This window comes from Babylonia areolata, chromosome 1 (assembly GCF_041734735.1).
Source record: "Babylonia areolata isolate BAREFJ2019XMU chromosome 1, ASM4173473v1, whole genome shotgun sequence".
NCBI lineage: Eukaryota > Metazoa > Mollusca > Gastropoda > Neogastropoda > Buccinidae > Babylonia > Babylonia areolata.
In genome coordinates this window covers 64,034,309-64,056,808 of record NC_134876.1, presented here as the reverse complement: position 1 = coordinate 64,056,808, position 22,500 = coordinate 64,034,309, and the positions used below count along the sequence as shown (strand labels likewise).

At 43.5% G+C, this 22,500-nt stretch overlaps 1 protein-coding gene across 2 annotated transcripts in view; it reads left to right on the top strand.

Moving 5' to 3' along the window:
* The window catches only part of LOC143285504 (short-chain dehydrogenase/reductase family 9C member 7-like), a 36,558-nt gene that overhangs the window by 6,681 nt on the left and 7,377 nt on the right, over positions 1-22,500 (top strand). Inside the window, exons 2-5 of one of the 2 annotated variants that reach the window (XM_076592849.1) lie at positions 6,144-6,295; positions 11,303-11,516; positions 18,162-18,374; positions 20,403-20,585. In XM_076592849.1, the coding sequence (XP_076448964.1) occupies positions 11,309-11,516; positions 18,162-18,374; positions 20,403-20,585 (604 nt within the window). In that variant the 5' untranslated portion in view covers positions 6,144-6,295; positions 11,303-11,308. The remainder of the gene's footprint in view (positions 1-6,143; positions 6,296-11,302; positions 11,517-18,161; positions 18,375-20,402; positions 20,586-22,500) is intronic. The other variant, XM_076592841.1, reaches the window with a different exon arrangement.

Here is a 22,500-nt window from a genome sequence, read left to right as displayed (position 1 = left end):
CAAGTCCGTAGTCGATCACACTGAGGACGAGTGATTGGTATAGCAGGAAGAGGTGGCGTATGACATATCGCAAGTTGGTATATGATCGGCTGTTATGTGAGCACCATAGATGTTTGGTGCATATCTGTTATGCATATGTGTGTGTATGTGTGAATGTGTGTCTGCATGTTTTACATTTATTTCCTTATTCATCATCATTGTTGTCTTTTGTATTTATTTATTATTATTATTATTACTTTAAAAATATTATTTATTTATTTATTTATGTACGCTTATAGTTGACTTCATCAAGTTTTTGCGCCTTATACATATTATTATTATTGGTATTAGTTCTTTTTTTATGTATTTATCTATTATTTATTTACTTTTTTTTTCAAGGCCTGACTAAGCGCGTTGGGTTACGCTGCTGGTCAGGCATCTGCTTGGCAGATGTGGGGTAGCGTATATGGATTTGTCCGAACGCAGTGACGCCTCCTTGAGCTACTGAAACTGAAACTGAAACTCTACGGGTCCGGGCTCTGGGTTGCTGGGGCTCTTCTGGGACTTGCTCTTTGGTTGGATAGGTTTCTCCTGCTCTCTGGCTTCTGTGGGCTTGTCTTCCTTTTCAGGGGTGTGCGAAGAAGTCGCCGGGACATGAGGGTTGAGCTTACTACTTCTTGCTCGTGTTGTCCTAGTCATGGCAGTAGATTTTTTTTTTTTTCACAATAATTTAGCAGTCTGGCTTCAGACGTTGCGTATCTCCATCTTGTGTGTGTGTGTGTGTGTGTGTGTGTGTGTGTGTGTGCTTGTGTGTGTGTGCTTGTGTGCGTGTGCGTTTGTGTGCGTGTGCGTTTGTGTGTGTGTGTGTGTGTGTGTGTGCCGTGGAAGCTGCAATACATAGCCTAGAAATGAGTGTGTGGAGGAGGGGGGTAGAGGGGGGTGCAGGGTAATGTGTGTGTGTGTGTGTGTGTGTGTGTATGTGTGTGTTGGGGCTCATGTACGTTTATGTGTATTTGACTGTGCTTTCACATCTGTGAAACTGCATGTTTGGTGCATATCTGTTATGCATATGTGTGTGTATGTGTGAATGTGTGTCTTCATGTTTTACATTTATTTGCTTATTTATCATCATTGTTGTCTTTTTTTTGAATTTATTTATTTATTTATTATCATTATTATTATTATTACTTTAAAAATGTTATTTATTTATTTATGTACGCTTGTAGTTGACTTAATCAAGTTTTTGCGCCTTATACATATTATTATTATTGGCATTAGTTCTTTTTTTATGTATTTATCAATTATTTATTTACTTTTTTTTTCCCAAGGCCTGACTAAGCGCGTTGGGTTACGCTGCTGGTCAGGCATCCGCTTGGCAGATGTGGGGTAGCGTATATGGATTTGTCCGAACGCAGTGACGCCTCCTTGAGCTACTGAAACTGAAACTGAAAGTGAAACTCTACGGGTCCGGGCTCTGGGTTGCTGGGGCTCTTCTGGGACTTGCTCTTTGGTTGGATAGGTTTCTCCTGCCCTCTGGCTTCTTTGAGCTTGTCTTCCTTTTCAGGGGTGTGCGAAGAAGTCGCCGGGACACAAGGGTTGAGCTTACTACTTCTTGCTCGTGTTGTCCTAGTCATGGCAGTAGATTTCTTTCTTTTTTTTTATTTATTATTTTTTTTACAATAACTTAGCAGTCTGGCTTCAGACGTTGACTGTCTCCGTCTTGTGTGTGTGTGTGTGTGTGTGTGTGTGTGTGTGTGTGTGCTTGTGTGCGTGTGCGTTTGTGTGCGTGTGCGTTTGTGTGTGTGTGTGTGTGTGTGTGTGCCGTGGAAGCTGCAATACATAGCCTAGAAATGAGTGTGTGGAGGAGGGGGGTTGAGGGGGGTGCAGGGTAATGTGCGTGTGTGTGTGTGTGTGTGTGTGTTGGGGCTCATGTACGTTTATGTGTATTTGACTGTGCTTTCACATCTGTGAAACTGCATGTTTGGTGAATATCTGTTATGAATATGTGTGTGTATGTGTGAATGTGTGTCTGCATGTTTTACATTTATTTCCTTATTCATCATCATTGTTGTCTTTTGTATTTATTTATTATTATTATTATTACTTTAAAAATATTATTTATTTATTTATTTATGTACGCTTATAGTTGACTTCATCAAGTTTTTGCGCCTTATACATATTATTATTATTGGTATTAGTTCTTTTTTTATGTATTTATCTATTATTTATTTACTTTTTTTTTCAAGGCCTGACTAAGCGCGTTGGGTTACGCTGCTGGTCAGGCATCTGCTTGGCAGATGTGGGGTAGCGTATATGGATTTGTCTGAACGCAGTGACGCCTCCTTGAGCTACTGAAACTGAAACTGAAAGTGAAACTCTACGGGTCCGGGCTCTGGGTTGCTGGGGCTCTTCTGGGACTTGCTCTTTGGTTGGACAGGTTTCTCCTGCCCTCTGGCTTCTTTGGGCTTGTCTTCCTTTTCAGGGGTGTGCGAAGAAGTCGCCGGGACACAAGGGTTGAGCTTACTACTTCTTGCTCGTGCTGCTTCTTGCAGTAGATTTTTTTATTTTTTTTTTATTTTTTTTTTTTGTACAATAACTTAGCAGTCTGGCTTCAGACGTTGCGTATCTCCATCTTTTGTGTGTGTGTGTGTGTGTGTGTGTGTGTGTGTGTGTGTGTGTGTGTGTGTGTGTGTGTGTGTGTGTGTGTGTGTGGTGTGTGTGTGTGTGTGTGTGTGTGTGCGTGTGTGTGTGTGTGTGTTTGTGTGTGTGTGCTTGCTTGTGTGCGTGTGCGTTTGTGTGCGTGTGCGTTTGTGTGTGTGTGTGTGTGTGTGTGTGTGTGTGTGTGTGTGTGTGTGTGTGTGTGTGTGTGTGTGTGCTTGCTTGTGTGCTTGCTTGTGTGCGTTTGTGTGTGTGTGTATGTTTGTGTGTGTGTGTGTACGTGTGTGTGTTTATACTTGTGTGTGTGTGTATGTGTGTGCCAGTGTGTGTAGGAGGAGTGTGTCAGTGTGATACAATCAAAACCAGGAAATTGATACTCAAGAAAAACACCGCATACAGAAGGCCGACATTTCTAGTCGACCCCTGGCGGTGGGGAATGGTCACTCTGTGTCGGTTAGTCTCGGTAAATGACTGATAATGAGAAAACACGTGATTTCCTGATTGGAAGCTACGCTGTGTGAGGTATGAGAGATCAAACCTGACCTGCTTCCTGGTCAAGTCGAGTGGAATGTACAAAGATGAGTAAAGCGTGTGTGGGTGTGCGGGGGCGTGTGTGTGTGTGTGTGTGTGTGTGTGTGAGAAAGAGAGAGACAGTGTGTGTGTATGTTGTGACGTGTTCTACAATGTGTGTGTGTGTGTCATGAAAAATTCAGTGTTCAGGAGTGTGTGTGTGTGTGTGTGTGTGTGTGTGTGAGAGAGAGAGAGAGAGAGAGAATATTATATCAGTGTTTAAATCAGTAGTAGAACAAGTTCATTTCCATATTTCCCATGGGAAAAACAAAACAAAAGAAAAACAAGATGACAAGGCATTGAATGCAATGTTCTCAATGTAAAAGGCATCTAGAAAACACTGAACTATTTCCGGACATTTCTTTGGGACATGTTAACTACATTACCACAAATGCAAGTCATTTTAGAAGCAAGTTTGCATTTTTTTTTTCATCACTAAATAACTGGTAAGCGTTCTCTTACTGTAAAGTCCTTTCGTTGTTGAAGAAAAAATAACAACATACGATCAGTTTAGCGCGTGCGACAGTTAGCATGATCTCCGTAACAGGGCCAGCCTCACTCTATTGACATGCGCTCCAGCAGTTTCCCTCCTGTAAAGAATCACCTACTTGTGATGAAATTGATATACAAGTTTCTACAGTATTGTCAGCGTATAGTCCTGGACATGTTTTGACTGTACGCGTATGCAGTCAGTGACACTGAAAAGTCGCACTCAGGACGTGGACTGAAGTGTAGGTGATGATCCCAGCCTTATGTTTCGTTTTGTAGCTTTGCTAATGAGCCGTCCGGGACACACTGGAATTGTTAAATTCAGGAAGGTATCGTTTAGTTAACTCTCTTGGTACAAACAAATTTTTTTTTTCTCAAGGCCTGACTAAGCGCGTTGTGTTACGCTGCTGGTCAGGCATCTGCTTGGCAGATGTGGTGTAGCGTATATGGATTTGTCCGAACGCAGTGACGCCTCCTTGAGCTACTGAAACTGAAACTGAAATTGGTACAAACGATAAAAAAGCGGCGACGATGATAGTGTCAGCGAACATTTCGTGCGCAGATTGGACTATTCAGCCATCTGCGCACTCACAGATAGATTCATGAGCATCCCCCCCCCACCCTCCCCCCATCCCCCATCTGGATGACAACGATGGTCATCATCGATCCCGATGGACACACCACCACATCAAAATGTTGAAAGCGAAAGGTTCTCACATGGAAGAGGTGGATGAAGACAAAGACCACCGTAAGTCTAACGACGAAAGTTATGGCCTGGGCCAGTCAGATACCCACTGGTCTTACACGGCTTCTCTGTGGGGGAGAGGAAGGGAGAAGGAGGAAGAGGACAGTTTAGTTGTCCCGAGTGAGTTAACCCTCAGCCAGAAAGAAAGTCGCGGTTTCTTGTGGACGTTACTCACAGTGCTGGATAGGAAAGAACTGCAAGTAGAGAAACTGTACATGGAAAGAGGGCGGTAAAAAGACTGAAAGAACTAAGTGATACGTAGAAAGGAGACAGTAAGAATTGAAGTTGATGCTGAACGGTGATTAGTTTCCACCGACATCTAAATGCTGCGTTGACAACACAAACTCTGTGCCCTCAGTGAAGTGACGACAGGGGAAACAAGAGAGGCAAGGCCTTCAAGACTCACTTGTGATAAATTAAGTCCCCTTGCATTAATTACAGAGTAATTTCCCTTTTTTACTATCTGCACCAAAAACGTTTGCAAAATAAATAAAAATTCCATGCTTAGCAAAAGAAGTTCCCGTTTGAACAAAAAATGATAATAATGACTGCTCTTGTTGTTGTGTCAGAATATGAGATCAAAATGCCAAGTTTAGAGAATACAAAAAATATAAATATAACAGTAAATGCAGTTTGAATATAATTAGGCTTCTTTTTTTTTTGTTTTTGTGCCCATCCCAGAGGTGCAATATTGTTTTAAACAAGATGACTGGAAAGAACTGAATTTTTCCTATTTTTATGCCTAATTTGGTGTCAACTGACAAAGTATTTGCAGAGAAAATGTCAATGTTAAAGTTTACCACGGACACACAGACACACGGGCACACACACACACACACACACACACACACACACACACACAGACAACCGAACACCGGGTTAAAACATAGACTCACTTTGTTTACACAAGTGAGTCAAAAAAGGGCCGACGCGATCTTTTCCTGATGGTCAGTGGTTCTGAGCCTGACTGCCGGGTCAGAGACACGACTTGGCCTCAGAACAGAACAATGTCCTTTTTGGCGCTGGTTGTCTCCATACTGCTATATGGATGTGAGACATGGACATTGCTGGCTGTCGCCATAGGCCCTCATACACACCACCACAAATGGGGGTGGAGGGATGGGTAGGGGTCGTGTAATGGGATGGACGAAGAAGCAATGTTCAAATCTTGAATATATCCAAACTGATGCTATCTCTGAAACGCTTCCCTCTGCTGTTCTTTGCATGGAAGAGAAATCTCGAAAAATTGAGAGAGAGAGAGAGAGAGAGAGAGAGAGAGAGAGAGGTGGGGGAGAGAGAGAGAGAGAGAGAGAGAGAGATTGTTTTATTGCCAGAGAGAGTGAAAGAGAGAGAGGGAGAGAGAGAGAGAGAGAGAGAGAGAGAGAGAGAGAAAGTGTGTGTGTGTGTGGCAGAGAGAGAGAGAGAGAAGGGGGAAGAAAGAGAGAGAGAGAGAGAGAAAGTGTGTGTGTGTGTGTGTGTGTGTGTGTGTGGCAGAGAGAGAGAGAGAGAGAGAGAGAGAGAGAGAGAGAGAGAGAGAGAGAAAGAGAGAAGGATGAAGGGAGAGAGAGAGAGAGAGAGAGAGCGTACGGCCGCTGAGTCACAACAGTGGCCCACGTCTGCTAGTGCCTGTGTGATTCAACGTGCACAGGACAGCACTTGGTGAGTAGAGCCCCATGTGACAACAATCACTGCTTTATCACAGAGCCAGAGAAACCCAGTTCCTGCCAGTTCCTACCGCTGCTGGAGTGGAGACAGCCACCACGTCCTTCAAACTGACTACTGTCCCTATAAATCCGCCAACACACCAACGTAACTTTCCACACGCATTCAAGTGGTGGGAAACCCGAAATTGAGGTCAGTCACCACCACGTGAACACGACGTGAATCCACTTCATCTGGCATACGTTGTTTTACTTTTTTTTCTTCTCATAAATCTATGATAACTGTCGATGAAGCCATGGTAGCGTTGCTAGTATGGAGATGTATTGACATGTGAGACTATGCATCCTAGCATAATAATGATGCTACCCGTCAAGACACAATCCTGATCAGCTAACAGGTCTCTACATGCTCGTGTTGTCAGAGCAAGCAAACAAGGTGCTAGATACAAGAAACAACTTTAACAGTGTATATATATATATATATATATATATATATATATATATATATATATATATATATATATATATTCGACTGCACGTAAAAATAAAACATACACATGTAAATATTTGAAATAAATATACACAATAAGAAATATCATATGTCGGATTCCTTTACTGCTGCCCCGACTATCTGGGCTGGAAATCGATTGTAGTGTTGTGTCTTGCCAAAGTTACATCCCTCCTCCCTCGACCAAGAGGACTTTAGGACAGTCTGTGTTAGGGATGGTCGGCAAAGGCCAATAGCCCCCCAAAGTTGTAACACTAAGAGCAAGTGCAATATTGCCTCCTGGTTTGAGAGTCATAGGCCTTCAGAAAAGATTACGCTGGAAACGAATTCTAATTACAGAGGAGAAACCATTGATGACACAGCTCTCACTTTGCTGTGATAGTGCTGGTTTACTGGCTGAAGGGGTTTTGTTTTCATTTCACTTCACCTGTTTCAGGGCATGTGCTGTCAGTTGTTTGGAGAGGAAATGAAGCATTGGAACAGACTAGAGACTAAATGGGATCCTGTTGTGCTGGGGAGGGTGGGGGAGGGGGGGGAGACTCTCCTTCTTTCTTCCTTTCTCTGTCTGTCTGTCTGTCTGTCTGCCTCTGTCTATCTTTCTCCCTCTCTGCCCCCCCGCACCCCTCTCTCTCAATTTGTCGAGCCACTTCTCTCTATTCATGCACACGCTACTGTTGTATATAACACACATGTAATGTATGTATGTATGTCTCTCTCTCTCTTATGTATGTCTGTGTGTGTGTGTGTGTGTGTGTGTGTGTGTGTGTGTGTGTGTGTGTGTGTGTGTGTGTGATATTATACCTACGCTGTGGCTTTGTAGTTTCTGCAGAACAGTCTGCCCTCTGTGTGTGTCCGGAACTGAAAACGTTCAATGAAAATGGATAAACATATAGATGGACAAAAGAGCAAATTTGCAAAAAAAAAAAAAAAAAAAAAAAAGCAAGCAAGCGAATGTTGAATATTGGACAGCTGTTCCATGATAATTATTTTTCTGGACAGTAAATGTACTTTCAGATATCAGAAACTGAACATACCTGAATGAACACAGAAAGCAGTGTTTGGGACATGCAAAGTGCTTCCTTTCTTGGCTTTTACAACACACACACACACACAGGGTGGGCGGGGGGGAGGATGGATATAAAAACAACAACAGATAATGCAAACACAGCTTACGTGAAAGCAAACAGGCGATCACCAAAGTGAGTTCAAGTTGTAGTGGGTTAAGTAAACAGCACTGAGACTGAGACTGTGAACTTAAATGTGCGATCAAGTCACGGACGGACAATCAAAGGAATTCATCAGGCGTGTCAGACACCCAACTGACAGACCTCAGAGAGAGAGAGAGAGAGAGAGAGAGAGAGAGAGAGAGAGAGAATATGAAGCGAAACGAAACGAACCGAATTTTTATTTCACGAGGGTGGTGAAGTAAGAACAATTATTTATTGTACAACCAGCCCTCAAGGAAAAAACGCACAATAAGCAAGTACAAGAAAAGAAAAAAAAAGAAGAAGAAGAAAAACCCCAACAAAAACCACCCCCCCCCAAAAAAAAAAACAACAACAAAAAAAACCAACAAAAAACCAACCATGCTCTCTCTCTCTTTCTCTCTCACACACACAGAGACACACGCACACACACTAAAAGGTTTAAACGAAAGCATGCACATAACCTAATTATGTTAAAAGTAACATTTATGTTTGAAAACGTCAGAAAGAAAGAAAGAGAGGGAGGGAGGTAGAGGTAGAGAGAGAGGGTGGGGGCGGGGGTGGGGGGCCTGGGGGGGGAGGGAGACAGACAGACAGAGCCAGAGCTGGCAGACATTGCCATCAGCGGTCATGGCCTTGGTTGATGAGGAGATGATGCCTTCATCATCCTGACTGTGCAGTCGGCCGAACGTCAGCAAAGGGTTCTCAAGATGGGTTCACTTCACAGCGACTGGAGGTCAAGGTCAAGGCCATCACGAGGAGAACGTGAACCGTAACTCTACAGCTTCCAGTACGACAACAGAAGCTGTAGCATGGATCCGACGCGTTCTCTAAAAACCTTCATCTGGAATTTAGCTGATTTAAAAAAAAAAAAAAAAAAAAAAAAAAATTTAAATTTTATTTTATTTTTTTTATTTTTTTGCCTGAAGAAGGGCCTGTTGCTCGATATGTCGCCTCTGTTATCCCACGTAAGACGACTTTTACCAAGATTCTTTTGGTCTCCCTCTTAGCTGATCAAGTTAAAGGTCATAGTTTCATGGTCATCGGGGCAGTGCATTGTACATTCACTGTGTCCAGGGCTCGGCATAGAAAGGCCGCGGGGCCCAATCCTCTCCTTCCGCCGCTTAGATTTTCCTCAACTGAAATCAGGTACCACCCACACCTGGGTGATTAAGAAACCATCACATTTTACGAGAACGCGAATGAATACTGAGTCCTTAACCCCATGACTGCTGAACCTTACGATCAGTGTGTGGCATGGTTTGATTTCAAGTGCAATTTCTAATTTCTGTGTGCTTTTTCTTCTTCTTCTTCTTCTGCGTTAGTGGGCTGCAACTCCCACGCTCACTCGTATGTACACGAACGGGCTTTTACGTGTACGACCGTTTTTACCCCGCCATGTAGGCAGCCATACTCCGTTTTCGGGGGTGTGCATGCTGGGTATATTCTTGTTTCAATAACCCACCGAACACTGACATGGATTACAGGATCTTTAATGTGCGTATTTGATTTTTTGCTTGCGTATACACACGAAGGGTGTTCATGCACTGGCAAGGCTGCACATATGCTGACCGGGAGATCGGAAAAATCTCCACCCTTTACCCACCAGGCACCGTTACCGAGATTCGAACCCTGGACCCTCAGATTGAAAGTCCAACGCTTTAACCATTCGGCTATTGCGCCCGCCCCGTGCGCTTTTAAATGGCATACTGATTGTGCTGAACCAAAAGTAATGGTATCGTAAGAAGAAGCAGTCAAAGAAAACAAAGAAAAGATGTCTGACACCCTGAGCCGTCAGCTCGGATTTATTATCCCAGTGAGGTGACAGCCCCTTCATTGACGAGCGTAGTCGTGAGCAGCAGTTAAGGGGTTAAACGTGATCGAGCTATTCAGTCTTCATTTGCGTACATTCGTGCGGCGGAAACGGAAGTCGGATTACAGCGTGCAGTAAAGACACACCAGGTGTCGTGGTTCTGATGCTTAACAAAACAACGGAAGCGGAAACTTCCATGAAACGCACTCCCCTCTCCAAAATAAATAAATGAACAAGTGAAATAAAATGAAATGCAATAAAACAAAACAAAAGATAACAAAACAGAATAAGAAAAAAATAATTCCCCGGAGCTGTGAAAATGGGTGCAGGATTGCGGACCGAGTGTGCAGGCGGCATCGTTTGTTGCTTCAGTGAAATCTCCCCCACCCCACCCCTACACACACTCCGTGTGCGTTTTCGCATATGCGCTTTTGTTTTGTTTTTTCCGGACTGCGGTTGTATTTTGCGTGTGAATGAAGTGACTGATTTTGTGAACACACGTTGAACTGAAGACGAGCTAACATTTCAAGTATCGCAAATATGTACTGTATAAACATGTGTGCGCGTACGAACGCGCCCCCCAGACCCACTACCACCCTCCTCACACAAACACAGAGTAAAGAAAGTCTATGAGTTTTCTTTTCAGCTGTCGAACACCACATTACATAAGAATTGCAGACAAATCAGTTTATTCTCGTACACGTAATTTATCCTCGCATATACCTGTACAAAATATCAGTGATCTAAAATGCGTGCGCGAGCACCCACCCCCTCCACCCACACACACCGTGTACGCGCAAAGAGACGGAAATCAGAACCAAATGCAAACACAGTATAAAAAACAAAACAAAAAACAATACACACACATGGCTTCGGTAAAATGCTTTTAGGGGTAAATACGTTTGTGAAGTGGTTGCGAAACTGGCTGCCTGTGTCAATAAAGAGCTTATCGGTCACTGATATCCAGTCTTCGTGATTTCGTTTTAGTTCTTTTATTTCTAAGTAGCTTTTCGTGTGTGTGTGTGTGTGGTGTGTGTGTGTGTGTGTGTGTGTGTGTGCTCAATTGACGTCATTGGTAATACGAAACGATGTCGGTCTTGAAGGGGCTTAAATGGGTTGGCAAATGATAAAATCGAGGGAAGATTTTTAAAAAAAATACTCATCTCTTTATGTCGATTTATTTACAAATCGTTGTATTGCATTGTATTGTATTGTCGTTTATTGCATTTTGTTGTACTATTTTTTTTTTAATCACAACAGATTTTAGTGTGTGAACTTTGGCTGCCCTCCTTGGGGGATAGTGCGTCGCCATCGCGCAGCGCCACCTTTTCTCTCTCACTTTTTTTTTCTTTCTGTGTGCACGTATATTAATTTTCCTATCAAAGTGGACTTTTTGTACATAATTTTTCTAGCGACAGCCATGAGTTCTTTTAGTGTACTAAGTGCACGATGCGCACGGGACCTCGGTTTTTCGCCTCATCCGAATGGCAGACACAAGCACACACACACACACACACACACACACACACTCACACAACGTTACCAACCCAGGTCACACCGCTTCATTCACAAGAAGTTTTGAAGCGCTGCCACATAGCTTAATCAGGGAAGGAGGAAAAAAACAACAACGAAACGTTTTGTTTATTACAACACTGTGTCTGTCTGAACCTACAGGCCGTTATGCTGAGACTGGGAACGGTGGTGGCGGCGGTGGGGGTGGGGGCCGCTGTTTACCTCCACCCCCCCTCCTGCCTCTCCCCCTGGCTAGACAGCCACCCCTTCCACTGCCTGCTGTCCTACGGTGCCGCTGTGGGCTGTGCCGTCTACCTGCTTCCAGCCCCGGCCCCTGCCAGGGTGGACCCTGCAGGCAAGGCGGTGGTCATCACAGGTGAGCAAGACGTAGATGTAGTTAGTAGTTAGTACTGGGGTCAGGTCAGGGGCATACTGAGCCCTTGCTGCTGGTACCATGTAACCCAGTACTACCTGCCGCATGTGAAGTTTTCCAACGACGGACCAGGCGGAGGAGGAAACCTTTCCCAACGGCTGTGAAGGCGGAAGAGGATGACCAAAGGGCAGGGGGAGCTCTTATCCTTGGCTGGAAGTCCTCCTAGGAGACGGAACTCCGAAGAAAAAACCTGCACCTGCCGAGGCCGTTCTACACGTGGCAGTATCTGCACCTGTGGGACTGTGAGCCTTGGTAGGCGAGAGAGTGGGGAAGGGACTGCACAACTCCTCTTCACTAAAAAAACAAACAAAACAAAACAAAAAAAAGCAAAACAAAAAAACAACAAAAAACGTCACCTGCGCTGGTCAGGCAACCAGGCTAATGTCGGAACGACACACACACCGACAGATAATCACATGGGTGCTTCTCGGGTCAGGTAATTTGTTGAGCGAAAGTTCTTGCTTCCTTCATGAGTTAATTTAAAAAAAAAAAAAAAAAAATAAAAAATCTTTTATTGCTGTTTTTTCCTTGGTGACAGATGACCGTTCAGTTTGCTGGAAGGTCGTTCATGTTGTTCAAGACTTAAAAAATTTTTTTTTGCTGACATAGGTCATCAGCCGCTGCATACCTTAAAAAAAAAATCACAAGAAAACCACCTCGCACGCACACACGCACTTACACACATGCACGCACGCACACAGACACGCGCGTAAGTATCATGATAAAATATATGAATAAACAAAATAAGTAAACAAATAAGTGAAAATACAAACAAACAAAACTGATCAAATGTAGAAATAAAGAAATAGATAAACAGTTATATAACTTAATATAAATGATGATATGAACAATAATAGTAATAATAAGATAAATGAATAAATGAATATTTACATAAACCAAGGACTGACTGTCGATCGCGTCTACACTGAACTTGTTGTCCCCTTACTTGGTGACACAGGGAGCGATGCAGCTTGTTGTGCGCTTTGAGAATGTTAAGTGGCACAGCAGAACTGAACACTAACATTTCGCAACCTAAGGCCGCCATCGCCTGTTTCAGTTTCAGTCCCAAGGACGTGACAGTGCGTGTGGACTGATTCATATATGATACACCACATCTGCTACCACCCCACTCCCCCCCCAAAAAAAAGGAACAGAAAAAAAAGAAAACAAGCAGATGTCCGACCTACGTATAAACCCAACGAATTGGTCAGGGTCATGAAAGCCTATCATAGGTTTGTATAAAACATTAAAAAAAAAAGAAAAAAGAAGAGATAACAACAACAACATGTATACAGATTTGATGTGCAAATTTTTATATGCCGATGTTTTCTTCTCCCCACTAGTAAATACTTGTATTATTTTCAAATGTCTTCATTATAACCACTGGAGTGGAGTGATGGCCTAGAGGTAACGCGTCCGCCTTGGAAGCGAGAGAATGTGAGTGCGCTGGTTCGAATCACGGTTCAGCCGCCGATATTTTCTCCCCTTCCACTAGACCTTGAGTGGTGGTCTGGACGCTAGTCATTCGGATGAGACGATAAACCGAGGTCCCGTGTGCAGCATGCATGTAAAAGAACCCACGGCAACAAATGGGTTGTTCCTGGCAAAATTCTTTAGAAAAATCCACTTCGATAGGAAAAACAAATAAAACTACACGCAGGAAAAAAAAGAAAAGAAAAAAAGGTGGCGCTGTAGTGTAGCGAGGCGCTCTCCCTGGGGAGAGCAGCCCGAATTTCACACAGAGAAATCTGACGTGATAAAAAGGAATACAAATACACTTCTTCCCATGGGATCTTTGGTGTGATGACGTTTTTGTATGTGTGTGTTTTCTTTTTCTTTTCTTTTTTTTTTTCTTTTTTTTGTGTGTGATAAATATCATTATCTGATGATTGATGTGATTGATTCAGGGGTAAACTGTCGTTGCTGACTCTAGCATAACTCTTCCATTGACAGATGCTCTATCTACGTTATCCTATTTTACTTATTATAATGAATGTCTTTATTTTATTACGATGGTACATGGTGTGAATTTGTTGTTGTTGTATTTGTTGTTGCACATTTGTCTACATGTAAAAGGAAAATTGAAAAAAAATGCTGATTATAAACAACAACAACAACAATAATGATAATGCTGCTGCTGCTACTACTGCTACTACTGCTACTACTACTACTACAACTACTACTGGAGAAGTGAAATAATTTAACAAAATATCCAAGTAAGTAAATACATTAGAATATTGGCCTAGTAAAATGATAGACGCGTGGGAGGCAAAATGATGAGTAAAAATAAAATAAGAATAAAAATGGCCTGGTAGTGGAGTGTTGGCCTCAGTGGTGGTAACGCGTTCGACTCGGATGCGATGGAATTTGAGCGCACTGGTTCGATATCCACACTCACCAGCGTTTTCTCCATCCTCCACAAGACCTTGAGTGATGGTTTGGTGGTTTGGACGCTACTCATTCAGATGAGAAGATAAACTGAGGTCCCGTGTGCTGCATGCACTTAGTGCACACGTAAAAGAACCCTCGGCAACAAAAGTGTCGTCCCGGGCAAAATTCTGTAGAAAAATCCACTTTGACAGGAAGAACAATTACACTTGCAAAAAATAACAGCAACAAAACAAACAAACAAAAAAGAAAAAAAAGAAAAAAAGAAAAAAAGGGTGGCTCTGTCATTGCAGCGACGCGCTCTCCCTGGTAAGAGCAGCTGAATTCCACACAGAGAAGTCTGTTGTGAATAAAAAGAGTAATACAATACAATACAATACAATACAATACAATACAATACGTTGTGCGAACTAATGCGCACCCCCACACACGCGTGCATGTCTGGCTTTTGTCAATTTGAATCTCTCTTCCCTTTTGCCCCCCCCCCTCCCACTCCACACCCCAACCCCCACCATTCCCCTTCCCCATCTTTCCCTCTCCACACCTTTCTCTTTCTCGTTATCTGTTTCGCTTCATCATCCCCTAAAGAAAGAAAAAAAAAAAAGAAAGAAAGGAAGAAAGAAAAAAAGTATCCTCAAAACGATAAAAAAAACAACAAATCTTCACCAAAGCAGACTTCTTGTTACAAGAAGAAGGAATAAAAATAGAAAGAAAGGAAGAAGTGGAAATGAAGTCAGCTGGCGAAATAACACAGCGTCATTTTTTGCACGAGGATTGAAAAAAAAAAAAAAAAAAAAAAAAAAGGAGGGAGGAGGGAGAGGGGAATAAAGAAAAGATGACATATAATGAGGAGAAGAGAAGAGAAGAGAGAGAGAGAGCGAGAGAGAGAGAGAGAGAGAGAGAGAGAGAGAGAAAGAGAGAGAGAGACAGAGACAGAGAGAGAGAGAGAGAGAGAGAGAGAGAGAAAGAGAGAGAGAGAAAGAGAGAGAGAGAAAGAGAGAGAGAAAGAGAAGAGAGAGAGAGACAGAGAGAGAGAGAGACAGAGAGAGAGAGAGAGAGAGAGAGAGAGAGAGAGAGAGAGAGCAAGCGACCATGTTTCGTTTTTCCTATACCTCGCTTTTCTTTTTCTCCTTCCCTTCCCTTCCTTCTATCCAAGAAGAGAAAATTCCTCATCACGCGTTGTCGTTGCCATGGGAACTGATGCCACACGGCTGCAAGAACGGTCACTGCACCGAGTTTGACAATCAGTATTTATTTAATTTTTGAAAAAAAAAATTCTTTATTATTCTATGCAGATCACAGCCAGACATATTTCTTTTGATCGATAACAAGCTGGCTACCATGTGTCTTAAATGTCATAACCTCTACTCCGTCCACATACCTTTGTGACTTACTTTCGATCTATAATCGTAGTCTGCTGAATACAAAGTGTTGTCCATTCCCACGATCTTACTGACTAATGTGTGTCTTGACCTTCCGCTGTGTGTGTGTGTGTGTGTGTGTGTGTGTGTGTGTGTGTGTGTTCACTGGCGTGTTTGTGTGTGCACTTGCGTGCTTACTTGTGTGTGGTATGCCGTACTTGAATGCAATGTTGGCTGTATCGATGGTAGTAGGTATGGAACCTGTCTAGGAGGAGTGAGTGTCAGTCTGCATTCTTCTTCTTCTTCTTTTTCTCCTTCTCATCATCATCATCATCATCATTGCAGTATGAAAAAAAACACCATGACAATGTCAGTCGATGTAAAAATTAGATTAAAACAAAATAATAACACTTCGAACCCGGCCTGCAAGTATTCATTTTTGAATTTCTTTACATTTTGACGCGATTCAGTTCTTGGACCATTTTTTTTTTTTAAACGGATGGAAGTGTTAAATGGTGGATTTTTTGTACATTCTAAATAATACTGAAAGCCAGTGGTCCTTGGCCCACATGCAGACATGATACTGGGTCAGCTAACAGTGGGTGTGAGTGGGGGGAAAGCGCTGACCCTCTGGTGCTCATGACACGTCCCCATGCATTCACATACACACACACACACGCGCGCACGCACACACACACACGCACGCACGCACGCACGCACACAAGCATGCAGACACGCACGCACACACACACACACACACGCACGCACGCACGCACACACACACACACACGCACGCACGCACGCACACACACACACACACACACACTGTCTGCCATTCTCCGTCTGTCCATTAACAAAACTGGTTAGCTAACACTGGAGGAATGTCCACTTAAGTCTCTCATTGATATAGTAAAAAAAAAACAGAAGAAGCTTTTGTGGCTCTGGCCAGACACGTCTTAGGATCTCAGTGTTATTGACGTACTGTCACTAATTGGTACTAATTGTTGGGCGTTTTCGATACGACGTCATGACTGCCTTGTGACTGGAAGTCAACTGACGGCCTAATGAACGACACTTATTCGTCTGATCGTCACATAAGGCATGGTCTGTCCGTGTTTTTATCAAGTGGGACAATACATTGTTCAGTAGTGACGGATTCTGCTTGCACAGAATTGTGAGTCGCTGTCCCACGCTTTCCTGATGTTTTGACGGACAAAACTGGTGGTGTAGTGAATTGCAGCTATGCGCTCGTGCACACACACACACACACACACACTTGATATGATTCTTATGCTTTGAATGACATTCTTTAACAGACACACAGATAGCATTCTTTCACAGACACAGGGAAAGCTGGCAGTTGCGCCAAGGGAAGGGGTGTGGTGGAAGTTAGGGGTTGGGGGTTGGGGATAGGGTGGAGGTTGGCGGGAGGATGGAGGTTGGGTGGGGTGGGGGGGGAGGGTTCAACATGGTGCACCAGCACTGAAGTGGCAGCTGCTTCACTCTGTGGAGAGCTCATCAAGCCCTTGGCTGCCAGCTCAGGGAAGAAAAGCATTCCCGTGTCAACAAAACGCAGCCTCCCTCCCTAATTAGACTCCAAGAATATAATTATGTAGGCCTACCCCTCAAAGAACCACACCAGGACAGAGTGAACGTACATCAAAAAGTTATGATATGATGGATGAAAAGAAGGATGGAGAAAAAAAAGTAAGAACTGCGCACTTACAAAGCATTAATTCATTCGAGAACTTTTTTGTAATGGTTCTCTTTCTCCTCATTGCGCACAGTCATCGTGTCATTTATTAAGATGCTGTGGCAGAAACGGTTAGGTGTTGGACTTCTGATCCAGTGATTGCCAGTGATCAGGGTTCGAGGCCCCGTTTATGCATGGTGGTGGTGGTGGTGTGTGTGTGTGTGTGTCCTTCGTAGAAAAGGTGACACTTTACTCCCATTTCCCTCACTCCACCCAGGTGTAAATGGGTTCTGTCGGGGAAGGTCAATACAGCGGAACTAAAAAAAGAGTGGGCGCCATCTTCCTATGCCACATTGCCCCGAGGCTATGGAAACGTTCACCTTTTTTAGTAATTCATTCACCAATCAAGCCACATCCAGTCAAACTGTTGACGCTTCCCATATATCACATCTTTCAGAAAGACAAAGGTGTTAGGGTTCGGATTCCTATATTGATATTTTACAGCCAAACCTAAAGAACGATCGGGTGTAAATTCCCAGGGACCGCTACGACAGCCGAATCGCCCTAGCTGGAGATGCTAACGCACCAGTGGACTGCGCTCCATCTCCCCTGTCAATTAATAGCACATCCCTCGGGCAACCTCCCACAAAACGACAATTTTCATCAACATACTGATGTTGGTCGTCAAGTGGAAGAAGAAGAAGAAGAAGAAGAAGAAGAAGAAGAAGAAGGAGGAGGAGGAGGAGGAGGAGGAAGAGGAGGATCATCCTAGCATGCGATTACTCCGGTGGATCAGGCGATACTGGAGCCGAAAGACAAATTTTGTGTAAATTTATTTACAATGAAGTCGTATCTGAAATGTCCTTACTTTACCTTACCATACCTTTTGTTATCTTACCATACTTTACCAAACCTCACATTACCATACTTTACCATATCTTACATTACCTTATCTTACCTTACATTTACGTGGTCTCACCTGACATTGCTTTACCTTATCTTACATTACATTACTATATCTTACCTTACCTTACCTTGCCTTGCCTTCCCATACAGTGTAGTTTGGTCGGGGATGCTGTGGCGGAGGAGGAGGGTGTGGAAGGAAAGTCCCTGGCTGACGTGTTTCCTGTTTTGTGATGACGACAGGCTGTGACAGTGGCTTTGGTCAGATGCTGGCCAAACGGCTGCATGACGTGGGCTACCTGGTCTTTGCCGGCTGTCTGGCTCCAGACCGCGAGGGGGCGCTCAAGCTGAAGCAGTCGACGTCATCACGGCTGCACGTCATCGAGCTTGACGTCACTGACGATTTTCACGTGCAGCGCGCGCAGTCCTACGTCAGTTCCCACCTGAAGGACGCAGGTTGGTTGTTTTGTTGGTGGTGTTTGTTTTGTTTTGTTGACGGGTGCAATACCCGAGTGGCTAAAGCGTTGGACCCTTAATCTGAGGGTCCCGGGTTCAAATCTCGGTAACGGCGCCTAGTGGGTAAATGGTGGAGATTTTTCAGATTTCCCAGCTCACAGCTCAACATATATGCAGACCTGCTTGTGTCTGAACCCCCATCGTGTGTATACGGAAGCAGAAGACAGATACGTAAATTTAAGATCCTGTAATCCATGTCAGCGTTCGGTGGGTTATGGAAACAAGAAAACACCCAGCATGCAAACCCCAGAAAACGGAGTATGGCTCCCTGCACGGCGGGGTAAAAACGCTCATACACGTACGAAGAAGAAGAAGAAGAAGAAATTTGTTTTGTTTTGCTTGTTCCATGACATGTTTTAACGTAGGACGTATCCTAACCATGCGAAGTAATGATATAGATAATAATATCTGGGACCTATTCAAACGAATTTTGTTTTGCTTTTCACAATGCAGGAACACGATAAATGATAATAATTAATGTGTAGCATGTGATCAACTCTTCCGACAGAGCGTGAGGCTGGAAACTGCTTTAACTGTTTAACATATCTCCGAACTCATCGGTCAGGTCAGCGGCATAGCCCTTGCTACTGGTACCATGTAACCCAGTACTACCTGCCAGAGGCGGACCAGGCGGAGGAGGAAGCCTTTCCTAACAGCTGTGGCGGAAGAAGATGATCAAAGGGCAGGGGGAGCTCTTATCCTTGGCTGGAAGTCCTCCTAGGAGACGGAACTCTGAAGAAAAAACCTGCACTTGCCGAGGCCGTTCTACACGTGGCAGTAACTGCACCTGTGGGACTGTGAGCGTCGGTAGGCGAGAGAGTGGGGAAGGGACTGCACAACTCCTCTTCACTAAAAAAAAAAAAAAAGACCTGTGCTGGTCAGGCAACCAGGCTAATGTTGGAACGACGAGCTAGCCCTTCAACACCCATGAGGACACACACCGACAGATAAGCCTGCCTGCCTACTCATCCATCGGTCCGACGGGAGACTCCCTCATCCATCTCCGAACTCAGAAGGTTTTTCTTTAACGGAAGGCCACCGTCCTGTATACATATCTATCTGCCCAGCTTCAGGTTTTATTTGATGTGAAATGAAGTGAGTTCCTTCTCTTTATTGCTGTTCAGTACTTTCCATTGATGGCAGTACAGTAAGCACACAGTACGATGAGCAAGCCGTGTTCTTTCAGTTGTAGCTACTTCAGAGTACTGATCATGTTCACTAGACAATCTACTGTTCTTTATTTTCTTGCAGCTGACAATAAAATAAAATATTATTGTGTATGCATGTGTTTGTTGTCTTCAGTTTAACGTCTTTCCACTTGAAGTGATATTAGACGGAAAAAAACCCAAAAAACAAAAACAAAAAAAAACACCCCCAAAACACACACACACACACATACACACACACACACACACACACACACACACACACACACACACAACAAAACACAAAAAAATCCGTGGGGTTAGGGGTTGTGGGTAGGGGAGAGGTAAAAGTGTGTGTATGTGTGGAGGGTGAATAGGGAGAGACAACGTTAGGGGAAAATGGAAACATTATAAACGCCAACATCAAACAACTATAACAACTATAACAAATGCAGCAAACCTTCTGCAATAACAAATAACATATTGGAATTGTTAATAACACATTCAAAAGAACTTTTGGTGAAGTCTGGCAAAAAACGTGTGTTTGTGCGTGCGTGCATGCGCGTGTATATATATATATATATATATATATATATATATATATATATATATATATATATATATCTCTGTGTGTGTGTGTGTGTGTGTTTTGGTGTCTGTATGCATGTGCGTATGTGCGCATGCTTGTGCGTGCGTGTATGTGTGTGTGTGTGTGCATGCGTGTGTGTGTATGTATATGTTTTTGCGTCTGTTTGCATGTGCGTGCATGCGTGTGTGTGTGTGTGTGTGTGTGTGTGTGTGTGTGTGTGTGTGTGTGTTCCAGAGCTGTGGGCGGTGGTGAACAACGCGGGGCTGGGCCTGGTGGCGGAGATCGAGTGGTGCTCTGTGGACCAGTTCCAGAGGATCCTGGACGTCAACGTGCTGGGCGTGGTGCGGGTCACCAAGGCCTTCCTGCCGCTCCTCAGGTACTCCAAGGGCAGGGTCGTCAACGTTGCCAGTCTCTCAGGTCAGCGGCAGGTGTTCGTTCATGTCGGCGTGTTGTTCTTGTTCTTGTTCTTCCTGTTCCTCTTGTTCTTCTTTTTGTTGTTGTTATTGTTGTTGTTGTTGTTGTTGTTATTTCTTCTTCTTCTTCTTCCTCTCCTCTGTCTCCTCCTCCATCTTCTTCCTCCTCCTTTTTCATCATCACCTTCATCATCATCATCATCATCATCACCTTTTTTTTCTTCTTTTACTCCTTCTTTTTCCACCTCCTCCTCTTCACCCTATTTCTTCCTCCTCCTTTTTTATTTTCTTCATCATTACCGTCATCATCATTATCATCATCTTCTTCTTCCGCCTCCTCCTCCATCTCTTCTACCTCCTCCGCCTTCATCATCATCATCATCTCCTTCTTCTTGTTCTTCATTATCATCATCATCATCTTCATCTTCCTCCTCCTCCTCTCTGCTTCTTCTTCTTCCTCTTCCGCCACCTCCTCCTCCATCTGCTCATCCTCTTCTTCTTCTTCCTCCTCCTCCTTCTTCTTCATCATCTTCTTCATCGTCACCATCATCATCATTATTTTCACCACCTTCTTCTTCCGCCGCCTCCTCCTCCCCCTCCTCCTCTTTCATCTCCTCCTCCACCTCCTTCTTCCTCCCCCTTTTTCATCATCATCACCATCATCATCATCATCTTCTTCTTCTTCCCTTCTGATTTCCTGAGCAGCAACTTCCACCTTCACTCGTATGTACGAGTGGGTTTTTACGTCAAGTAGGCAGCCATACTACGTTTTCGGGAGGGGGGGGGCGGGCCGGGGGGGAAGATGCATTATGGATAACCAAAATGGAGGAACAAAAAGAATACCAATCTGATCTGATCATCTTATTGAAGAGGTGTACAGGTGAGTTTAACGAACTATCAGAGAGAAGAGGGGTGTATGGGTTCGTTTCACATTACACTGGTGGTTGTAGGCATCCAGTAGAAGTACTGGTTTGAAGGATTCGATGTTCTAAATTAAAAATAAACAGATAAAACATCAGGAGAGGAGGGGAACTTAACTATATGGTGAGTAGAAAAATGATAAATGGAGGATGGAACCAAAGATGAGTATTTGGAACAGCTATAATTACAATTAAGGAAAGAAGAAGAAGAAGAAGAAGAAGAAAATCGTACAAGGGAAGTCATTCTTGTTTCGTAGTCTGTTCATTTTACCTCCCTTTATATGCCCCCCAACCACCACCCTTCTCCTCATGTTTTCTCTAAGTGCAGCTTTCAGGTCACTTTCTGTGTCTATGCCCGATCTACGTCCGTTCTGAAATGGCTTTTGTTGTAGACTGACATGGCAACGTCAGTAGTGATAATAATTATTATTCATTATATATTTTCGTATGGCGATATGATACAAGCAGGATCAAGCTTCAAGCCATTTACAAATCTTACACTTAAAATAGATAAAACAAACACATAAGGTAAAGCAAAAACATATAAAAGTCATAGAATGTCATGAGTTTCAGTTTCAGTAGCTCAAGGAGGCGTCACTGCGTTCGGACAAATCCATATACGCTACACCACATCTGCCAAGCAGACGCCTGACCAGCAGCGTAACCCAACGCGCTTAGTCAGGCCTTGAGAAAAAAAAAATTAATGAACACATAATCATTAATATCGTAAAAGCCCAAAGTAAAAAAATCCCACGAATTAATTATACTTTCGATGCAACAATTGTACACTCCAGCACACCTACAGGAAACTTCTGTATACAGCTAAGGGCAATCACATTCAAAATCTATACACGTGTAAAAGAAGCACGATTCTGATTTACATATATGCAAATGATAGGTAAACTGATGAAATAAAGTATAATAAGATGTTAAGGGTTAAGAGGTCCCATAGCCTCATTGTGTCTAGGTCACATGAAGGTGGGACCCAGTCCTCTCTTT